The sequence below is a fragment of the Manacus vitellinus genome, unplaced genomic scaffold (genome assembly GCF_001715985.3).
Source record: "Manacus vitellinus isolate BGI_N305 unplaced genomic scaffold, ASM171598v3 scaffold_1_pilon, whole genome shotgun sequence".
NCBI classification, from domain to species: Eukaryota; Metazoa; Chordata; class Aves; order Passeriformes; family Pipridae; genus Manacus; species Manacus vitellinus.
Window position 1 is genome coordinate 49,467,960 of NW_021939396.1, and position 18,914 is coordinate 49,486,873.

Consider the following 18,914-nt stretch of genomic DNA (forward strand, 5'->3'; position numbering starts at 1 on the left):
ACAACACTAAATAATCACAGAATTACCAAAAAAAAAAAAAAAAAAGTCTGAAAGGTTGCTGGGAAGATTTCTAAACCATTCTTCATCTAAGGACAGGAGCAGCTCTTTCCAGCGGGACACCACCACAAGAGCTCCCTAAAGTTCCCAGGCAGAGCTACCAGCCATGCAAAGACGTGTGAGCCAGCTCATGGGGATTCTGCAGTTGGCATAGCAAGGCACGGCAGAGTGCAGTGCTACCTGCATGGCTGGGGAAGCTCCAGGGCTCTGTGATGGTAATGGAAAGGGAAAGCTACTGCTACTGAGGTTTGAACAATGTTTAAAAGAAAAAACTAAATGGAAAACTTTTGCAAAAAAGCCCTCTGAGATATTGACCTTTTTTGGACTGCTCGACAGCAACCACTGATGAAATAGTCTTGTTTTCTAGCATGCACAAAAACTCAGAGCTACATATCCTGTTAAAAAAACCCAACTTCTTGTATTGATGGCATTTGGTTGTAGAAAAGAATCAAAGACTTCTTTAGTAAAGATGTGTTTTCCTCTGGTGCCACAATTTACAGAAATATTAAATTCTCCTAAGGAGGTATTAAAATATTCCTAAGAGTTGGACATATTTAGAGATTTACTACAGTAATATAACTTTGGCAAATCCCATGTAGGTGGCTGATAATGCAGGCAAGTATTTTCATGGGAAAATATGCTGTCTTCATTTGAATTTTCAATCATTTTCCAAGTGTTTCAGACTTGGAAGTGTGCTATTTGACTTAAGTGTTCAGAAATTCTGAGACATATCTTCATTAAGTGGTTAATTTTGCATTTGTAGTTGAAAGAATCTTAACAAGTTCCCTACATTCCCATGAATTCTGTGCACCCAGTGAAGACTGCATAGCTGCAACTTGTATTTTATATATTAAAATATTTAAAGAAGCCTCCAGTGAATAAATAAATAATACTACTATTTCTTGTGCAATATGAGGAATTATTTATGACACTTTTGATTTTTAAGAGTATTTGGATCCTGTATTTGCTGCAGCTTATAGTGTAATGCATTATGTGAAGAGTAAGCCACATCAAAGACTAAATAACAAGTTATTTGGTTGCAGATTATCTTTTAGCTAAAACTCACAATTGTAATGGAGAAGCAAAATAAGGAAATGTAATTTGTTTGTGTATCTAGGTACTAAAGTATGAAGTTTGATTCCAGCTACTAATTCTGACTTTGTGCATGTGTCTTAAAAGTTTTAAGCATTATTGAAGCTATGAAACCTGATAAAAGTTGAGCATACCATATTTGTATGAAGAATATTGAAGGAAGTGAATGAATTCCCATGTTTTATGAACACTTAATCCTCTCCTTTTGGTAAAATGTGTAAATTTTATTTTTTCCAATCCTTTGCGAATGCACTTATGGATAGAGTATTTTCCTTTTGTAGGTTGGCTTGGATAGCAAATATTGCTGTGTAGGTCTCAAAGAGTGCTCCTCTAATTTATGTAAAGAATTTAAAACCTTAAGAAAATGCATCCAAACCTCCAAAAGCTCAGGTGCACTAAAATGTTTTAAAATTAAGTAAGACTTGTTACAAATATTAACATAAACCCTAGAGTAACAAAGTTATTTATAAGACCCTGTAGCTCAGGCTTGCTCAGGAGAAATGTATTTTCCGTAGAGCTTCTCTCAAAATCAAAGCTTCACTGCTATTTTTTCCTGGATGCTCCATTTCCATACAAGAAGGGGTGTCAAATCCTGAGACCCTTCTGTCAGGTTTTGTTGCATGGGCCAACAGATACAAAAGATTTTGGGAGGCACAAGCCCAGACAGTTAATGTGAACATGTAAACCTCACTTCCTTAGGAAGTCAGGCAAAGAAAACTTTACCACTGACCCCAGATGATCACATAAATGGGTAACTCAAGTTCAGCTGAGCTCATTGTGCATTGTTGCATATGGTTTGTTGCCAAGATCTGGAGTGCAATTTGTACAATCTGAAAGCAGCAGTAGCAGCTTTGAAGCCAGTGTTAGAAGTGTGATTGGGTAAAATCCAGGCTCCTTTAGGTTGGTTAGAAGCCTGCCAGGAGCTTTCAGGAGCTTGGGCTCATTAACTGCAACCAGGTTCAGAAATAAAGGCAAACATGACAAATAATTTCTCAGCTCCTAGGAAAAATATTCTACAGCTCACTCGAAAGTATTGATTTATTTACATAACTCTTCTAAAATAATAATTTTTAAAAGTAGGTAGGTTGTAGATTTCGAAATGGGAATGAGCTAGAGCCAGTGCACCTCCAGGTGCTGTTCTTACAGAAACATCATGTACCTTTAACACAATTAAAACATAAGCATGTACAATTTCTAAACCACAGCTGGAGCCTTCAGCTTTTTTTCTTGATTTGCCATGATGGTTACAGAGCGACACATAATGGCTAACTCGGCAGGCTGCCTTTTTGCAGAGGGACAAGCAGAGCTAGTCTGTACAAAGAGGTGACTTAAAAGAATCCCTTATCCCATTTTCTAGAAAAAAAAAAATTACTCCCTATCATTGATTTATCTCTAGGAGGTGGGAATATATGTAAAACCAAGAAATTGCTCATTTGAGATTTTAGGACCACTGTGGATGATACAGAAAGATCTTAAGAAGTTCATTTACAAGTTCCAGGGAAGTTGCCTGTCAAAAGTAAAACCTATTGAATATTTATCAGCTACCTCTGCTCTGTCACGTTTCAGAAAACACCCTTAGAAATCTTTGTTTTCTGAAGTTACTAATGATTTCCGAACCTACCCATGTACCAAACATGAGCACAGAAGTGCAGCTGCTCTCTCACCCCTTGATTTCTTTCAGCTGCAGCCAGAACAAGTTTTCTTTGTTTCAGGATAAGTTAATGGTTTCCCATTACCAGCAAAGGAAAGACTTTTAAGAAAGATAAAGACTGCCACAAACCTGTCTGTCTCTCCCACATATACAAACAAAAAACTAGTCAGCAAACCAGAAACAACCAGGAGTAGTGTGCAAGACTTTTGGGATGGAGTTGACTATGAAAACATAGCCTAACAGATATGTTCAGTTGTGGGGTTTGCGTCACATAATATCACAGGCTTTCTCCTGTTATGCACAGGCAGTAGATTTCACCTATCACAGAGTGTTCACAGCAAAATCACTCTGTTTGTGGGGTTATTTTTCCATGCATAAACTTACATAAAGCAGGCAAAAAAGACTGAGCAGTGAGGATCTCTTATGGTCTGGGCAAGTTTCTGTTGGCAAATAATTTATTTTCTCAAAAGAGGCTGCTGCTTCATCTCACCCAAAACATACCACGATTTCTGTTTTAAAGACATAAATATTTACAGGAAAAATCTGTAGGAAAATTGCTTCCTCAGAGCAGCCCTGTAGATCAAGTGTCACCTCAGAGTTCAGACAGATGTTTTCAAGGGTCTTCAGTGTCCATCTATGGCCTTTTTTCCTGTACCTTTCTCAGTTCCTTCTGGTCTGCTGATGTCCTCCTAAGGAAGGTCATATAACAGAAGGGGCCAAGATCCCTCAACCCCATTGCTTAAGCTGTTGCTCCATTGCTGCATGCCAGAAAGACTGGAGAGGGAGTAGATCTTTTAGCTGTGCTCTTGTGCTGCTAGGGCAAAACAGTGGCTTCATCACGGCCCTTTATACCACCTGTTGCTCTCCATGTATCTGCACTGTTGGAGTCTTAGTCCAAGGTGGAGGCAAAATGATAGCAGGAGAAACATAGTAGTAGCTAATACCCGAAGTGACAGTCACAAAACAAAGAGGAGTTGTCTGTCTCCTTTAGGTGTCTGCAAACATACACCGAAGCCTCAGGCTGATGGATTGTTCCTCTAGAGAGGTATACTGAGAGGAAATCGGGTTTCTTTGCCCTTTTGCAGAGCGTTTGGCATCTCCCCGAGCAATGACACATTTTTTGTCACCAACAACATGAAAATTCCTATGTGGAAGCATTTTTTTGCTTCTGTAGATATGGATGCTTGGGTGAAATGAAGAGATCACATAATAATAAGGAACAGGGCCATTACCAGCAAAACTCATTTGTTATCTGCTGTCAAGCCTCAGCAGTGGAGGAAATAGAGTCATCTGTGTGCCCTAATGAAATGTGACAGACATTTACAGACCGAAGGCTGATATTTTCTGACAGCATCACCATCTGCACTCCGAAAGCTGCTAGTATCCGGACATCATAATCTGCTGTTGGCTGTTTATTATTGTACCTCAAAATCGCAGGTCACGCAGATCCTGGACTTACATGTCATCAGCTTTGTGTGCAGTCCCCTTACCTCAGCTAGGATCTTAATTCTCAGTATATCACTGTGCTCTCTAGTTTGATGTTTAACTTTACAAATAATCAAGCCAATAGCCTAAGATGTAGATATTTGAAAGGGAAAAAAAAAGAAAGGAAGAAAGAAAAAACCTTCTAGCCAACCAGTAGGGAAAATAGATGTTAACCTAATTCTTACCAGGGCAGATGGAGTTATATAATCTGATTTCCAAGAGTAAGTGATTTTTCAAAGAAGTAAGGTTTTAGTATATATCATGAACGGCAGATTTTGCAGCTTCAGAATTCTAATGTGGCAGTAGTTTCTACAATCCTATGCACAATGCAGGCACAGGGAACAGCATTAAAGAAAAAAAGGTGCAATAAAAACAGGGGGGTTTAGCTTAGTCAAGAAAAAATATGTTATTCCAGATATGCGAGAACACAGAGAATAAAAAAATTATTTTTTTAAAGCAGTTTTCAGAACAAGAGAAAAAGTGACCTTGAAAAAAACCAGTATAGGTTAATTGGAGAAAAAAAAAAAGGCACAGAGAAACCCTTAAAAAAACCCCAAAGAGTAGGAGTTAACTTCACTTTGCAGACTTCAAGATTTCCTTGCATTATAAGGAAGAGGAGAAAAAGCTGAAGGCACAAGTCAAGTTAGCGAAGATGTGCTACTTTGGCCTTGAAAAAAATGTTTTTTCTAGGTAAAGTCCCCTGAAGAGGGGTCCTGAATTTTCAGCTTGTTTCCTAGAGTGCTGAGTTTGCTTTCCTCCCCGGTAGTAAACATGGGCACTCAAGGTCTTTTTTTTTCTTTTAATAATTGAATAAACAAAACACCAACACAATCTCACATAAAGAGGAATATTTCTGATCAGGTAAAATCCTAGTGCCTTCTGCAAAGTTCTATTCCTCAGAGCCTGGCTTGAGACATGCTGCTTTCTTATCCGCCCAGCTCCTCTGAGCACAGTGATGAGCAAGCTGTCACCTGACTCAGGACTGATCTTTGAAGACACATTTAGCAAACAGAAGGAAGAGTTTGTATATCTCCTGAACTCAAAGAAGCTCTTGACTTCATGGCATCTGAATGTCTCAAACACTGAGGTAAAATAGAGATTTCAAACCTTGTGTTCTTTCAGCTAGTTACCAAAAGGAAGCATGCCATGGGGCTGGTTTCACAGAATCATCTAGGTTGGAAAAGACCGCTGAGATCATCAAGTCCAAGCTTTGGTTGATGACCACCTTATCAACTAGACCATGGCATTAAGTGCCACATCCGATTGTTTTTTGAATACGAAAAACTATAAACTTGAGGATGATGTAAGTACACACTGTGCCTTTGCACCTCTGGTATCTCAGATATCTGTTTTGTGGACCTCCTGTCGGGAAGCAAATACATAAATACATGAAAATAAAGAAACACAAGGTCAAGAGAGGAGCCACAAAAGCAGCACTGAGAGTGTCATTTTCCCAAACAGCAAAGCTCTGTCACTCCCTGCAGGTTTCAGTGACCTAAATAGAGGAGGACAACAAGATTCCTTGTTCCCGCCTATAGATTTAGCAAGTCTAATGCTCAGTAAAACAAAGTGGTTGTAGAAAACTATCTACAGTTCTGGAAAATATGATGGGAAGAAATACAAGATCTGATAAAAAGTTTTACTTAAGGTTACTGGACCGCATACATATAAACTTCTTCATCTAGTGGAGTACAAACATACTCAGCAATGTACATATTAGACCTGAAAGTCTGCTGTTCTACTATAGTGGGTAAAACTAGGTATGTGGTCAGTGGAAGTCAGTTGGAGCTAAAATCTGTGACAAGTCAGGACAAACTGTGTCCCAGGAGTAGGTTTTCCCTTGGAAGGCAATATTGAAGATTACAGCTTTATGGGTAATCCCTCAGCAAGAGATAGCAGGCAAGCACTGGCTAACAGTGTCCTTCCTCCTTGGAAATAACTACTTCTGTGGGAAAGGGTCAATATCCCACCAATGAGGCAAAGAAGATTTATTATATTCACTCTCCCCGTTAGGAAGCAGATGGCTTTCATATTTCATCTTGTAGCTGAGGATTTTTAGAATGAGCTGCTTCATGGGAAAGAAATGAGGGGGAACAGCATTAGTAGGAGCTATGTTTACTAAGCAATTACAGGGCAAGGGCATCTACTATAGCAACTGGAGACAGGGTCTAAACATTCTGAGATGCATGTGCAAACAGAAGAGCAGCTCTTTGCTCCATAGGGCAGGAGCAAATGTGTCACCTTGCCAAAAGACACAATTCAAAGTTTTCCATAGACACAAGCAGGTAGCACTTAAGTCTTCAGAACAATACAGTAGTGTTCATTTTCCACCTCATATAACAAAGCAAGCAATTACAGTCTTCACTAGCTGGTATTTCTAAATGGGGTTCAACTCTCAAAGCACTCATGGAATATTTTCCTTAAAGCTACCAGGAGTGCCTTACTCTAACATTTTAGAATTAGCTCAGTTCAGCTTTGAATAGCTGGGTTCAGTTTCCATCTTTCATAAGAGTCAATTGTCTCTCTTTCTGTACAAGCTCTACACTGAGCTACTGTCACAGCATGTGTGAATGATTCATGATGATTTGCCCACATGGCCTCTGGCCTCCTGCTAGAGGCAATTGAGGGAAAAAAAACCTCACAAAACCCCCACCACAACTAGAGCACCCCCCCCCCCCCAAACTTCCTTCTCTTTAGAACATCATTTATTGTTGTTACTCACCTTTAGTAAAAGGAAAGACAAAAGCCATACCACAATGTAATGTGTAACACCACAGGGGTTCTAATCAAACCCAAACTAAACACGAACTATTGTTGTTTTAGTGTTAAAACTAGCAAGCTCATATAATAAAATCCAAGTGGCAAGTCACTGGAGGAAAAGTTATTAGAAAAGAAAAGCTGATTATGTTAATTAAAGAAAAAAATCTGCTTGTCAGACAAGAACAGCTTAGAAGCAAATAGATTTAAAATATGTATCTATTTCTTGGTGTTCCCTGGAGCACTCAAACACTAGTATGCAAGTATGTGTGCTCATGCATTAAGTCTTAAGGATTAAAGAATTGCTGGGTAAGTTGACTAAATCCAGGGAAGATTCAGTGGTCTTTAAAAATAAAATCCCATGTGTGTCCACAACGTTTTGTGAATAAAGCTCTGGAAGCAGAGAATAGAGACCTTATTTCTACTGATTTTGACACAGCAGTATACACACAAATTAAAAACCTATTAGGCCTCAGTTACCCCCTTTGTTCTGGAAAACCCAAAATAGCGAAAAAGATTCTGCCAGAGCAGAAGGTTCCAAAAGCCTATGAAGAGAAACCCCATCCATTAGAAACTAAACTCCATCAGTACTGCTACTCACTCCTTACTGAGTGTCAGGTAAAGAAGATATTTACCAACAACACAAGTTTTCTCCTCACTCCCACAAACTCTTTTAACAACTCGATCCCTGTGTTGCAGAAACCCATTGAGAGAAATTAGGTTATGTCAAGAGTCAGGTTTTCATTAATTTAATTTCTTTTCAGACCTGAGTGGATAACCAAGAGACTTAGGGTGAATCCCACATACTTTCAGGAATTTATTGTACTTTCTCTTATCCTTCCCCCCAATTGAAATTAAACTGTTTTCAGAAAAGCCTTCAGTAATGACACATTAATCCCTGCATTTGATATTAACACCCATTTAAAGAAAAACTGCAGCGTATTTCATGGTAGTAATATTGAGAATAGTTACCTAGCAATTTTACTTACCATTGTAGACATACTACATTCTGAAACATTTAAAAAATGTCAACAAAAACCAAAATAATGAGACACAACATGAGTAGAGACAGTAATATTTTTAGGTGGTTGTTTGTTATTGAATAAATATTCAAGAATTTTCAACTCTTAAATATAATATTATCACAAAATGCTTTTATTTTTCTGAAATGATAAAATTAATATGGCTGTTTCCAAGTCACAGTTGTTGGTTTTATTTATTTTAGAGCAAGGAATTTCCAATGTAACCACACAGAACCAAAAACCAAAACCAAACCACCAATGTACAGTGGCATTTAGTAATCTCTTACAACATTCTGCTGTGACCACGCGAATTTCCATTTAAGCATTGCTGCTTGATTACCCTTACAAAGAATAGCACAAGTATGGTAATAAAATTCGGATCATCAAACTGACTGAAAACATAGCAAGTGTAGTGCAGGATTGCCACAGACACATGACTGTTCTGTTCTTTTGGAGTTGTGATAAATACAATTTCACATAGTTGTACAACCCTCTACTTGCCACTGTAAGTGCTAAAATGTGGTGAGTTTGTTTTAAATACCTATAGATACCATTTTGATTGTCTCGTACTTGTAAGATATGAATTATTGTCCTGAATAATGCATTCATTACTACAAATCTCATGAGCACAGTTTGCTTCATGAGACTTGTCTAGTGAATCTGAAAACTGCTTCCCCTCTTCTGACAGGAAAAAACAGAGACATGTAAGGTACTAAGAGTTTCTTTAGGCATTCTTTTTTATTTGTAGAAAGACCTACATCACATCTGTAATAATTTCTAAAGTCTGTATTTTCTTCAGAAAATATAATCTGTCACTGAAGATAATACCAAAAAATACCCACTTTCATCATGTAGTAAGCATGTAATGAACCAAGGGTAAAGTTTACTTTTGTGCAGTTTTCTCTCATGTAGCACAAACCTCAGTTGCACATCCTGGATGTAAGTGGTGTGTGGAACATCTGTTGTCAATAGGAAATACTAAATGCATGCTCTAACTTAGGAATGTATACTCTAGATTGGAGACACATCATTTGGCTCTCAGGGAAAACTACACTATTTAAGATGCAGTATTTGTTTGTCCTCAATAGGAGACTATAGAAAACTTCCTCAAGGCTTTGCTAGGCTTCCTACCATTTTTAGTTTTCCAAGATATTAGACTTCTGATGGTATCGGTATTCTGACAGTGGTGGACATGACTGTTAAATGGTTGAGTAATAGTGTGTCTGAAAGGACTAGGACAGTAAAGAGATATTGTAGAACAGTATAGTGGGAGGAGTGGGACCAGGAGTGGAATAGGGTCATATAAAGCAGTGGCAAAAGCCTGGACTCACTGGCTTTTGAAATTATTCTTTCTCTAAAATGATTAATTAAAAAAAACATGACATACAAACAAGTTTTAAAATTATATGAAGATCATTAACGTAATTACCAGGAATACAAAAAAACCCCAACACAAACACATTTCAAATTTATAGTGTCAAAAAACACTAAAGGAGTAGAATATTTTCAAAGAAATTGATATGTTAGATATCTCTCCTTCCTGCAGCATTGTAGGTGAGTCCATGGCAAACACTGTTTTGCACCACAGAGTCTCTCCAAAAGGTTTGCTTTCTCTCATCCACTGGACTTGCCTGCTCGTCAGACTCAGAATTGAACCTTTACTCATGATCAGTTTTCTTAGGCTCTCAGAAAGCAAAGATGCAAAGAGTGCTTAAAAAAGAGTTACCTCCCAATCAAAGGTGAACTGACGAAAAAGCTAATGGTAAAACAATTACTATTAAAACAAAACCACACATGCCTCAAGACCCAATCACTTTCACCTTTCAGTTTGCTTGGCTAAAAACATTCACGCAGTGTCTACAGAACTGAACCATCTGTGTACTTGGAATCCGAGTCAGTTTTCATTATTAGATGATTTGAAACAACTTTAATCATATTGAATTCTTCTTTTAATTTTTAAGTGAAAGAAGATTGAGCTTAATTATTATCTTGTATGAGTCAGTGCTGTTAAGTTAAAAAAAAAAAAAGAAAGAAACCAAGCAAATTTAAAAACTTAATATTACAGTATGTGGCTATTAATGGCTAAGCCTCTGGCCATGATGAATCCGAAATTGTTTAACACAAGCAACAGGACACAGTAAGTAATAGCCAATTGCTTAACCCACAACCGCTTTGAGAACCACCTAGCTGAGTAGAAAAATAGTTCGCAGTTTTGCAGAACATCTGCTTCTCTGTATTTCTAGGTGCATTACTACAGGAATTCAGTTGAAGCAGAGCTACAAGCCATTTCTAGAATTAAATACACAGTTATTAATTTCAGACATATAATAGCGCAATCATCATTACAGAAAGGGAGCATAAAAGTGAAGGGAACGTTTATTTAATTTGTATTTTCTGAAACATCATGGATTTCTTCAGCTATATAGAGCACTTAAAGGGTAAGCTCTGTATTACCAGCTTAATGCAGTGCTATTTAAGGTGAATCTATGTTACAATTGCAAATATATAAAGTCACTTTATGCACAGCAGGTGAGAAATATCTACCGTGACAGAATTCAGACACAGTATATTTTCATCCTTCAAGATATTAATAAATTCAACCCCTTTTTTAAGACACTCCAGTCTTGTAAATCAAGCCCCAGAAAAGCTGCAAAACTGAAGAATATATTGGTGAACTCCTTATCATTGCATCAGTTTATCTTCTTTCAATATCAAGAAAATTAAAAGGAATAGTTGAGGCACAAGTGATTTTTATGCAGAAGTATAGAAGTATTTCAAATAAGTAGACTAAAACTTCAGTACTTATTTTAACTTTCTTAAAAAAAGACAGAGATCATAGGTATATGATCACAGTAATAGATCACAGTTACTGCAGTCTTACTCTTTTTTTTCCTAAGATGAAAAAAGAAATTGGCTCACAGAACTTGCCAAATCCACTTTATACTCCATTTCACATAGCTCATGTCTAATCAAAGCAAAGCACAAACCCATGCTTCAAGGGAGTCTGAAATCATTCTGCTATACTTGACAGTAAACTATTTCTTCGGTAAAGACAACTTCAGTGAACCCATTTGCTCAAAGAAGAGTCCATCCAGCTGAACTGACATAAATGTTGCACGAAGAACTTAACATGAAAGTGCTCTGACAACAAGTTTTTGAGAATAAGTTCATATCATAAGAGTTTGTGCTTGAAACTACTTTTATAACTATGGTTATTGTTTCTGTTAAGAGGCACTGCATAAGTATGGAGTTATTCATCTAATGCACTTAATATTTCTCAGCTGAGGACTATTGCAGTTTTACCCTATGTCTAGGTGTGATAATACTTTGGTTTGCTTTACAACAGTAGCATTGCACTGGCAATACAGCTGATACTAAAGAGAAGGCTGAAAACTCTGCAGACTGGAGGACTGAAAAAACCCAATCTGCTCCCTTACTTCTTTTCATGCTTCTTGGTTAGTTTTCCCCTTTCTAGCTGGAGGCTTGTACTGTTTGTTCGCTTCTCCTTTTGCTGGCTCTCCTGGGAAACTTGCTGCACTGCTCGGAGGATAGCAGTCTGCACAATCTGCTTGCTGGCGTTCTGCAGCTTAACTTCATCTTGCTCCGTCCCTGGCTTCTCACCTGCCAAAGCCAAAAAAGAAAGAAAAGGAACTAAGTACTTGGGACTACTCTGTGAAAACATGAAGGACAGAAAAAGAGAAAAGTACCCAACAAAACAACCAAACCACAGAGTGCCTGGGGAGAGTTTATTACATAAGAAACCTGCCAATACAGAAGACAAATTAGGGTAGAAAGTGCCCCTGTGTGCTCAGTGCTACAGGACTGAATGAAGGGGGAGACTGAGTCATACAGCTGAGTTACCCACACCCCAGCTCTGGGGACAGCTGCGACTTCACAGCTGAAAAAAGCACAGATACATTTTGCAGTAAGACAGGAAATGAGGGTTTTCTCATCCAGCTGTTAATCACATCCTTTTTGACTTGAGCTGTGTTTCTGGACAGGGAATTGGATTTCAATTTGCAAGCCTGACATGTACTACACCACATTACAGAAAAAAATCTGTTTCATTAACATTTCTGTTTACTATTACTTCAGATTAAAAGCCCTCATCCATCAAATTCTAACTGACTTCAACGTACAAAATTTTGTTAAGTGCAGTTTATTAATCCTTAGCTAGGTTTTCAAAGATATCTGCACAACATTAAAAAAAGCTCAGATTGCTATACATAAAACAGAAAACACTTTCTATAGCAACCTGACAAAATACATATTTCTTATGTGAAACTTCCTTGTTTTGCCAGAAAGTTTAATCTGGAGAACAAAAAAGTAATGTAGTGCGACTACTGACATTTGGTAATGAAGAAGAATAGTTTATGTTAAGAGGTTTCTCTTTAACAGTGTTTTGATTCCTAACACAAATGACAATTCAGACAATAAAAAGTGCTCCATAACATTCAAAGTTATCTTGATTAAAAAATATATATTCTGAATTAAGGTGATTTACACCTATTGGCATTTAGGAACTCAGTTGCCAATTGAAATTCTTAGTCTAGGTGCTTATTTACATCATTAGATTTAATTTTAAAGGTTTTGAAGACACTGATCTCAGTTCTTTCTTAAATGACTGATATGCTCAAGAATTTAATTAAATAGTATTTGTATTTTACTGTCTTTTTTAATGACATGTATTAAGAATTACATCCTGAGAGAAATCAGAGTGAATTAAAGGTCAGTTGCTTTTATGAGAGGTCCATATCTGGAACCGTGATAAATTCCCAATGTTCTTTCAGGATAAAAAGATAGAAGCAGGATAAAGACAGAAACAAAAGGAGAATCACTAGTTTCCTTAAGGAATACACTATTAAGATGTGATATGCTTGGGGTCCTGCACCTGGGTCAAGGCAATGCACAATATCAATGCAGACAATGAATCGGTGGTGAATTTATTATGAGCAGCTTTCTGAAGAAGGACGTCGAGATAGCCGTAGACAAAATAGTGGAAATGAGAAGGCCATGTCTGCTTGCAGCCCAGAAAGCCAGTTCTATGATGGTCTATATAAAAGAAGAGTGATCAGCAGGGCAAGGGAGGTGATTCTACCCCTCTACTCTGCTCCCACGAGATTCTGGAGTAGTCAAGGTCTGGGGTCCTCAGCACTGTAAAGACATGGACCTGTTGGAACATGCCCAGAGGAGGACCATGAAGATGATCAGAGGGCTTAGATGACTGTCCTATGAAGGCAAGCTGTGAAAGCTGGGGTTGCTTAGTGTGGAGAAGACAAGACTCTGGAGAGACCTTATTATTGCCTTTCAATACATAAAAGGGACTTACAAGAAAACTGGAGATTTTTTACCAGGGTAAGTAAAAGGTCTGAAAGGACAAGGAGCAATGGTTTTAAACTAAGAAGGTAAATTTATACTGAATGTAAAGAAGAAATTTTTTATGATAAGAATGATGAGACACTGGGAACTGCCTTCCCAGAGCTGTTGTGGATGCCCCATCACTGAAAACATTCAAGATGCGGTTGGACACGTTTTTGAGCAACCTGATGTAATAAAAGATGTCCCCGCCCATGGTAGAAGGGTTGGACTAGATGATCTTTGAAGGTTCTTTCTGACCCAAACTGTTCTGCGAGCCCAAAACAATGAGCTGCAAAACAATCAAAGCTCACTCAATGAGAAAGGAATAATTCACTATCTCCCATCTCTCTCTAAAAACAAATACTTATTTTTATCATGTTCATATTATACATGTTTTGCTTAAAAGCAAAATTAAAATGTTGTTTAATTCTATTGAAACTGAATAATTAAAAAGAAATCCTGCAACTGTATTGTGATGACAAAGTTTGTCTATAATTAAGAGGTTAAAAATGTGAAAACTTAGAAAATATGCTTTAAACTGGAAAAGCTGACTGAAAGGAATCACTTGAATTCTTGGTACTATCAGCTTCCCTGATTCAGCTTTTCCCACTCCTTAGCACTTGAAACAGTGTTTTTTTGAATAAAATTCAATGTTACTTAACAGTAAAGTATAGATACTTCTTTATTACTCAAATATGAACTCAATTTTATTACACAATTGTAAGGTGATAAAAATTAATTAGTCTTCTTGCAGAGTTGATCAGTCAAGTCAGCTGATGTTCAGAAGATAATATATTAACAAAAGCATAGATAAACATGAAATTCTAAATACAGATGAGTATGTTGTAATGGTCTATGATATTATGTGTAAAGTGAAAAATTTGCCAACCCCTAAAGCCATAAACCCCCAGAATTTATTGCTGAAAAGATACTGTCATTAAGTACATTGCTGTTGAAAATGACTCAGTTTTCTTTCCTTAGGGATGCTTTGGCCCTTGCCATTTAATATCTGCAAAATCTGAATTTTAAATACTTTTACATGAGGAAGGTCATTCACAGCAACACCCAGCTGAAAAAAGGATAGTTTTCCAGGGAATTTCTATCTTTTTCAGTTGTTTATTTTGGAGTAAAACCCATGTGAAAGCACCACTCAGATAAGTGAGATGTAGTTTTCATCTGCTCAGCTTTAGATTAGCAGCTCACTAGATGATTCTTTTATTTGCTGAGATAACCAAGAACAGAGAATTCAAAACCCCTGGACTACTTCTGCCCTGCCTCTGAGGGCTTAGATATGCACAGAAAGGAAATAAGGTAGCTCAAACAAATTTAATTTATATTTGTGTAACTTTTAGATAATAACAGCTAACTGACTTTGGACATGGAGAGAGCCAAAGCTGTTGGAGTGGGGGTGATGTGACCAATGAGACCAGCTTCTGCTGACCATCTAAGTTAGAAAGCAAGTGAAAATAATAGTTATTTTTGAGGGGGATATCTGGCGCTGTGTAGAGGTCCAAGACTATTATGTGCAGAAGCTGGACTGCCAACTAGAATCCAGACATGTTAAGCAGCAACCCTGGGTGTGTGTTATTAATTACAGCTGGCCCATCTGGACATGATGCTGGGAAAATGGTTCTATATTACCCTACTTGAGCAGGACTTGGACAAGATGACCTCTAGAGGTCCCTTCCCACCATGAATTTTCTTCACTCCTGTGAGTCTAGCTGGTTAGGCTGCCATAAACCCCAATTTTTCCACTTCCTGAAGGAGTAAACAGCCGTGTCTTGAAGAGCATTCCCACTACATTCTCTTCTTCCAATTACTCATTTCAAGGAAATCACTTAGCTAGCTGTTTCTGAGAAGCTCATTTATTTATCGATATGCTGGACCTACTCTGAGGAAGAAGAAAGGAATTGACTAAGGAAAGCAGAGATGATTCATGCAAGAATCCCAAAGAGGCTGAGCTGGAACATATCTACCTTCACCTTGCTGAAATACAGACTGCTGTGGACATCAAAGCAGAAATTTGACTGCCTATAGAATTAATCAGGCATTTTAAGAACTGTGTCTTTTCAATCAGGTGAAACAGACGTCACTCCTGCTGTCCAAGTATTTGGTGTTTTGGTAATCAAAATAAGAGTTATTGGGGTGATAACATACAATTAATTTTTATCTATATTTTTTTAAATTTGAAGAATAACTAGTTAAGTTAAAATTCTATGACAAATAGGTCACTCGAAGTAACTGCTGGGGAAAATTTGAAGGATATCAGAAGTAGCATTCTGTCTACTAGTTATCCTTGTCTAAAGACTACTTTTTTTTCTATTGATGTCAGAAAATCTTTTCTACTTACTCTCTATCTTTAGATGCTCACCTGACATACAGGAACCCAGGACCTCAATTCTGTAAATAGAGAACTGAAATATCCAGGTTAATTGATGTTAAATGCAAAGCAGTAATTTATCATTAACACCTGACAAATTGTCTTTAGCATGTTTTTATTACCTTATCTTTCACTTGGTAAATTTTATGCCAACTAACACAGAAGATGAAAATTAACTTTCAAACTCTGGTCTGGTTCTGCAATCTAAAGTTTAGTTTGAGGGATCCAAAAAACCCTCAAAATCTTGGACTGGCTGCAGGAATCAGTCACATATTCCATTTCCAGTTAAAACTAGTCCCATAGATCAGTGCCTTGAAATTCCCTTAGCTTGCTTGAGGATGTTCCCCAAAAAGGAAAACATGCTAGCAGTTTGGAAAAAGAATAAAAGTATTTGAAGTAAATTCCAAGTATTCATTTCAATTAATAGAACTAATGTTAGTTTAAGTTCAAAAACATCTAGTGTGGGAGAATTTACATGCTCTGTGATGTTTCTAGACCATGGAATACCCACAGAAAGGTATACATAGAAAAAAATAGGTACAGAGAAAAAGCATTTGGCAGAACTTCACTCTGGTTGCACATGAGCCTTTTCTCATTTATACAGTTCACTGTCTTCAAAGCATCCCAAGTCATTTTCTTTCCAGCCCACAATCAAAGTACACTTTCTGTTGATATCCCCTGTGGCTTTTCCCTTTCAGCTTGCTACAAATTTATTATGCCTTATAAACACTCCTACTAAATAACAATCAACAACAGGTAATGTGTTTGAATCAGCATCTAAGTTCTCTACTGTATCTTGTCATAGGATTGTTTGGAATATTATCATGAAACTAAACTACCACAGGCATGACCTTGCAAAGATGCAAGTTCATCCCAGATCCAGTAATGCTGGCAATAAACTGTGGGGTGCACGATAGGTGATCTAGAAGGAAAGAGAAGCAACATTTCTGACATGCAAAGAGAGTAGGAACTAAATGGTGAATGAACTGTGGTAGAATGAAACTTTCCACTCTTGGAGAACATGGAATAGAAATAATTTATCCCATACTTTCTGAGAAGACATTAGTTATGCATGAGCATGCATGACCATGAATGTACATTCAGTCTCAGGAAACTTCTACTGTCCCTCAATTATCCCTTTTGCTTCTTCGCCTGTATGAGGTTACTAATTTTCCAAGGAGAAAAATAATGCCTTTAATTTTAATTCACCTTTCCTCAAAGTTTGTGACATTTATGCAGCTCATCATGTCTTCCTGAAGGTTACATCTCATTCTGTCTTGAGGAACAATACAAACATTGCATTTGAAGAGAGCACTTAGCTTATGTGACAGGTTCCATAGCCCTTGAAGGGGGCATAGCCCTTGAATCTCAAGGGCTATGCATCAGAGGTCAGAAGTTTATGTTCTGCTTCACAGGAATAACAAATGCAGTTTAATTCCAGCAAATGAATACCACTAACGTCAGTCTTCTGGAAATGAGAATTTTTTGTTTGTGTAAACAGCTTTGAGCTTAACCACATCTAAAACTAAGAATAAAAATCACATTCCTCTAAGTAAACTTCTGATCAATTTAGAACTCAGAAATATCCAAAATGTTTTCCCTTGTTAGCTACAATTTTAATTTATGCAGGAATCTTGAAGTTGAAAGAGCCAAGAAGTAAATATTTTTTTCTTCATTTTTACATGAGATTATGCAGGTATAGCCTTTAACTGGAAAATTGACTATTAGTTTTATCAATATATTGCTTTGGATTGCAATAGTTAACCATTATACTATTTTCCGCAGCTCTGCAACATTAGAATTAATTTTTTTCCATTATTAATAAAAATTAATAATAATTCAACATAAATGCTGATCTCTGGAAAATCCATTTCAATTCTATTGAAAATTACTACTGTAATTTTTATAATCCAACTGAGAGTACTGATGAATTTTTAAAGGAAATGACAGTATAAGTAAACAAGACCATGATGATTAGAATTCATCAAATGGTCCAGTGTGGATGAATGGGAGCTGTATTTATGGAAAAAAGTTGCATGTTATTACCTAAATTGTTTTTATAAGCTCTACATATTTAAAAACTTTCAGAACCAGGCAAGTTTATAATAACATAATATACATGTGTATGTTGCAATAATTAACACTAACATTCTTTGCATCAATATTGATATTCTTCTACAAGAAACCAAGTTAATTTCTTTAACTTCCCTGTGGCATTAGGCAGTAACATATCTCCATCTTGTTGACCACAGCACAGAAGTTCCAGGTGAGCCTCTTCTGGTGAATATTTCGTAATCTGTGAATTAAAATGGTTAAAAAATCTCCTTCTTTGTTTTGTTTTAGAGGTTGGAGCTAGGACTTCAGTACAAAATGCCTAATTTGAAGAAGAGATATAAAGTATGAGGCTACACAGCATCCATAATCAGGAAATGTTGATGAGTCAGTTTAATTATATCCAGAATGAATGAACACGGCAATCAGCCAGGGCTGAAGGCTTTCCAACACATGTGCACAAACCAACTTTATGCATGAGAGCCATTAAGCTGTTCACAGGATTAGAGACCCAATTTGTATCAATGTTAGTAATGATGTCAGTTCAGAGACCTCATGAAATGATCCTACAAGGAAGTTGTAAATTTAATATTTAAAAAAAATAAATAATAAATGCATTCTTAACTGCATTAGAATTAATTGTGTCCAGTACCATTTCTCATGCTCTAAAATGCAGCCTGGTGAGGTCCTGACTAATAGTTGTCAAGTATTGGAAAGCATTACCCAGTTACTGCAATTCCTTGAGGAAGAAGGGAGGACACTGAACATATCAGAACGGCTAAAAGTGTTTTAATGTGGGATCATTGAGTTTTTCCAATACCCTAATCACTCTGTGCAGGGGATTGTAACACTCACTTTCACTGGAATATTCATGGTTAGGTTCAGTTTTATTTTTTGCCCTAACATCACTCCCTAATTCCTGCTGCAAAACAAGTATGGAAGAAGAACTTCCCCCAAGAAGGGGGCCAGCACAGACTACTTTTTTCTTCAAAATAAAATATAAGAGCAGAAATACAGATAAACTGTTACACAGACTAATACCCACTATAGCAGAAGGAAT

At 37.1% G+C, this 18,914-nt stretch overlaps 1 protein-coding gene across 2 annotated transcripts in view; it reads right to left on the reverse strand.

The window, feature by feature from the left end:
• Window positions 1-8,777: 8,777 nt before the first annotated feature.
• Window positions 8,778-18,914, reverse strand: part of AKAIN1 (A-kinase anchor inhibitor 1) — a 23,874-nt gene continuing 13,737 nt past the window's right edge. For both annotated transcript variants that reach the window (XM_018081344.1, XM_029959207.1), the window contains exon 2: window positions 8,778-11,685. In XM_018081344.1, coding sequence (XP_017936833.1) covers window positions 11,498-11,685 — 188 coding nt within the window. In that variant the 3' untranslated portion in view covers window positions 8,778-11,497. The remainder of the gene's footprint in view (window positions 11,686-18,914) is intronic.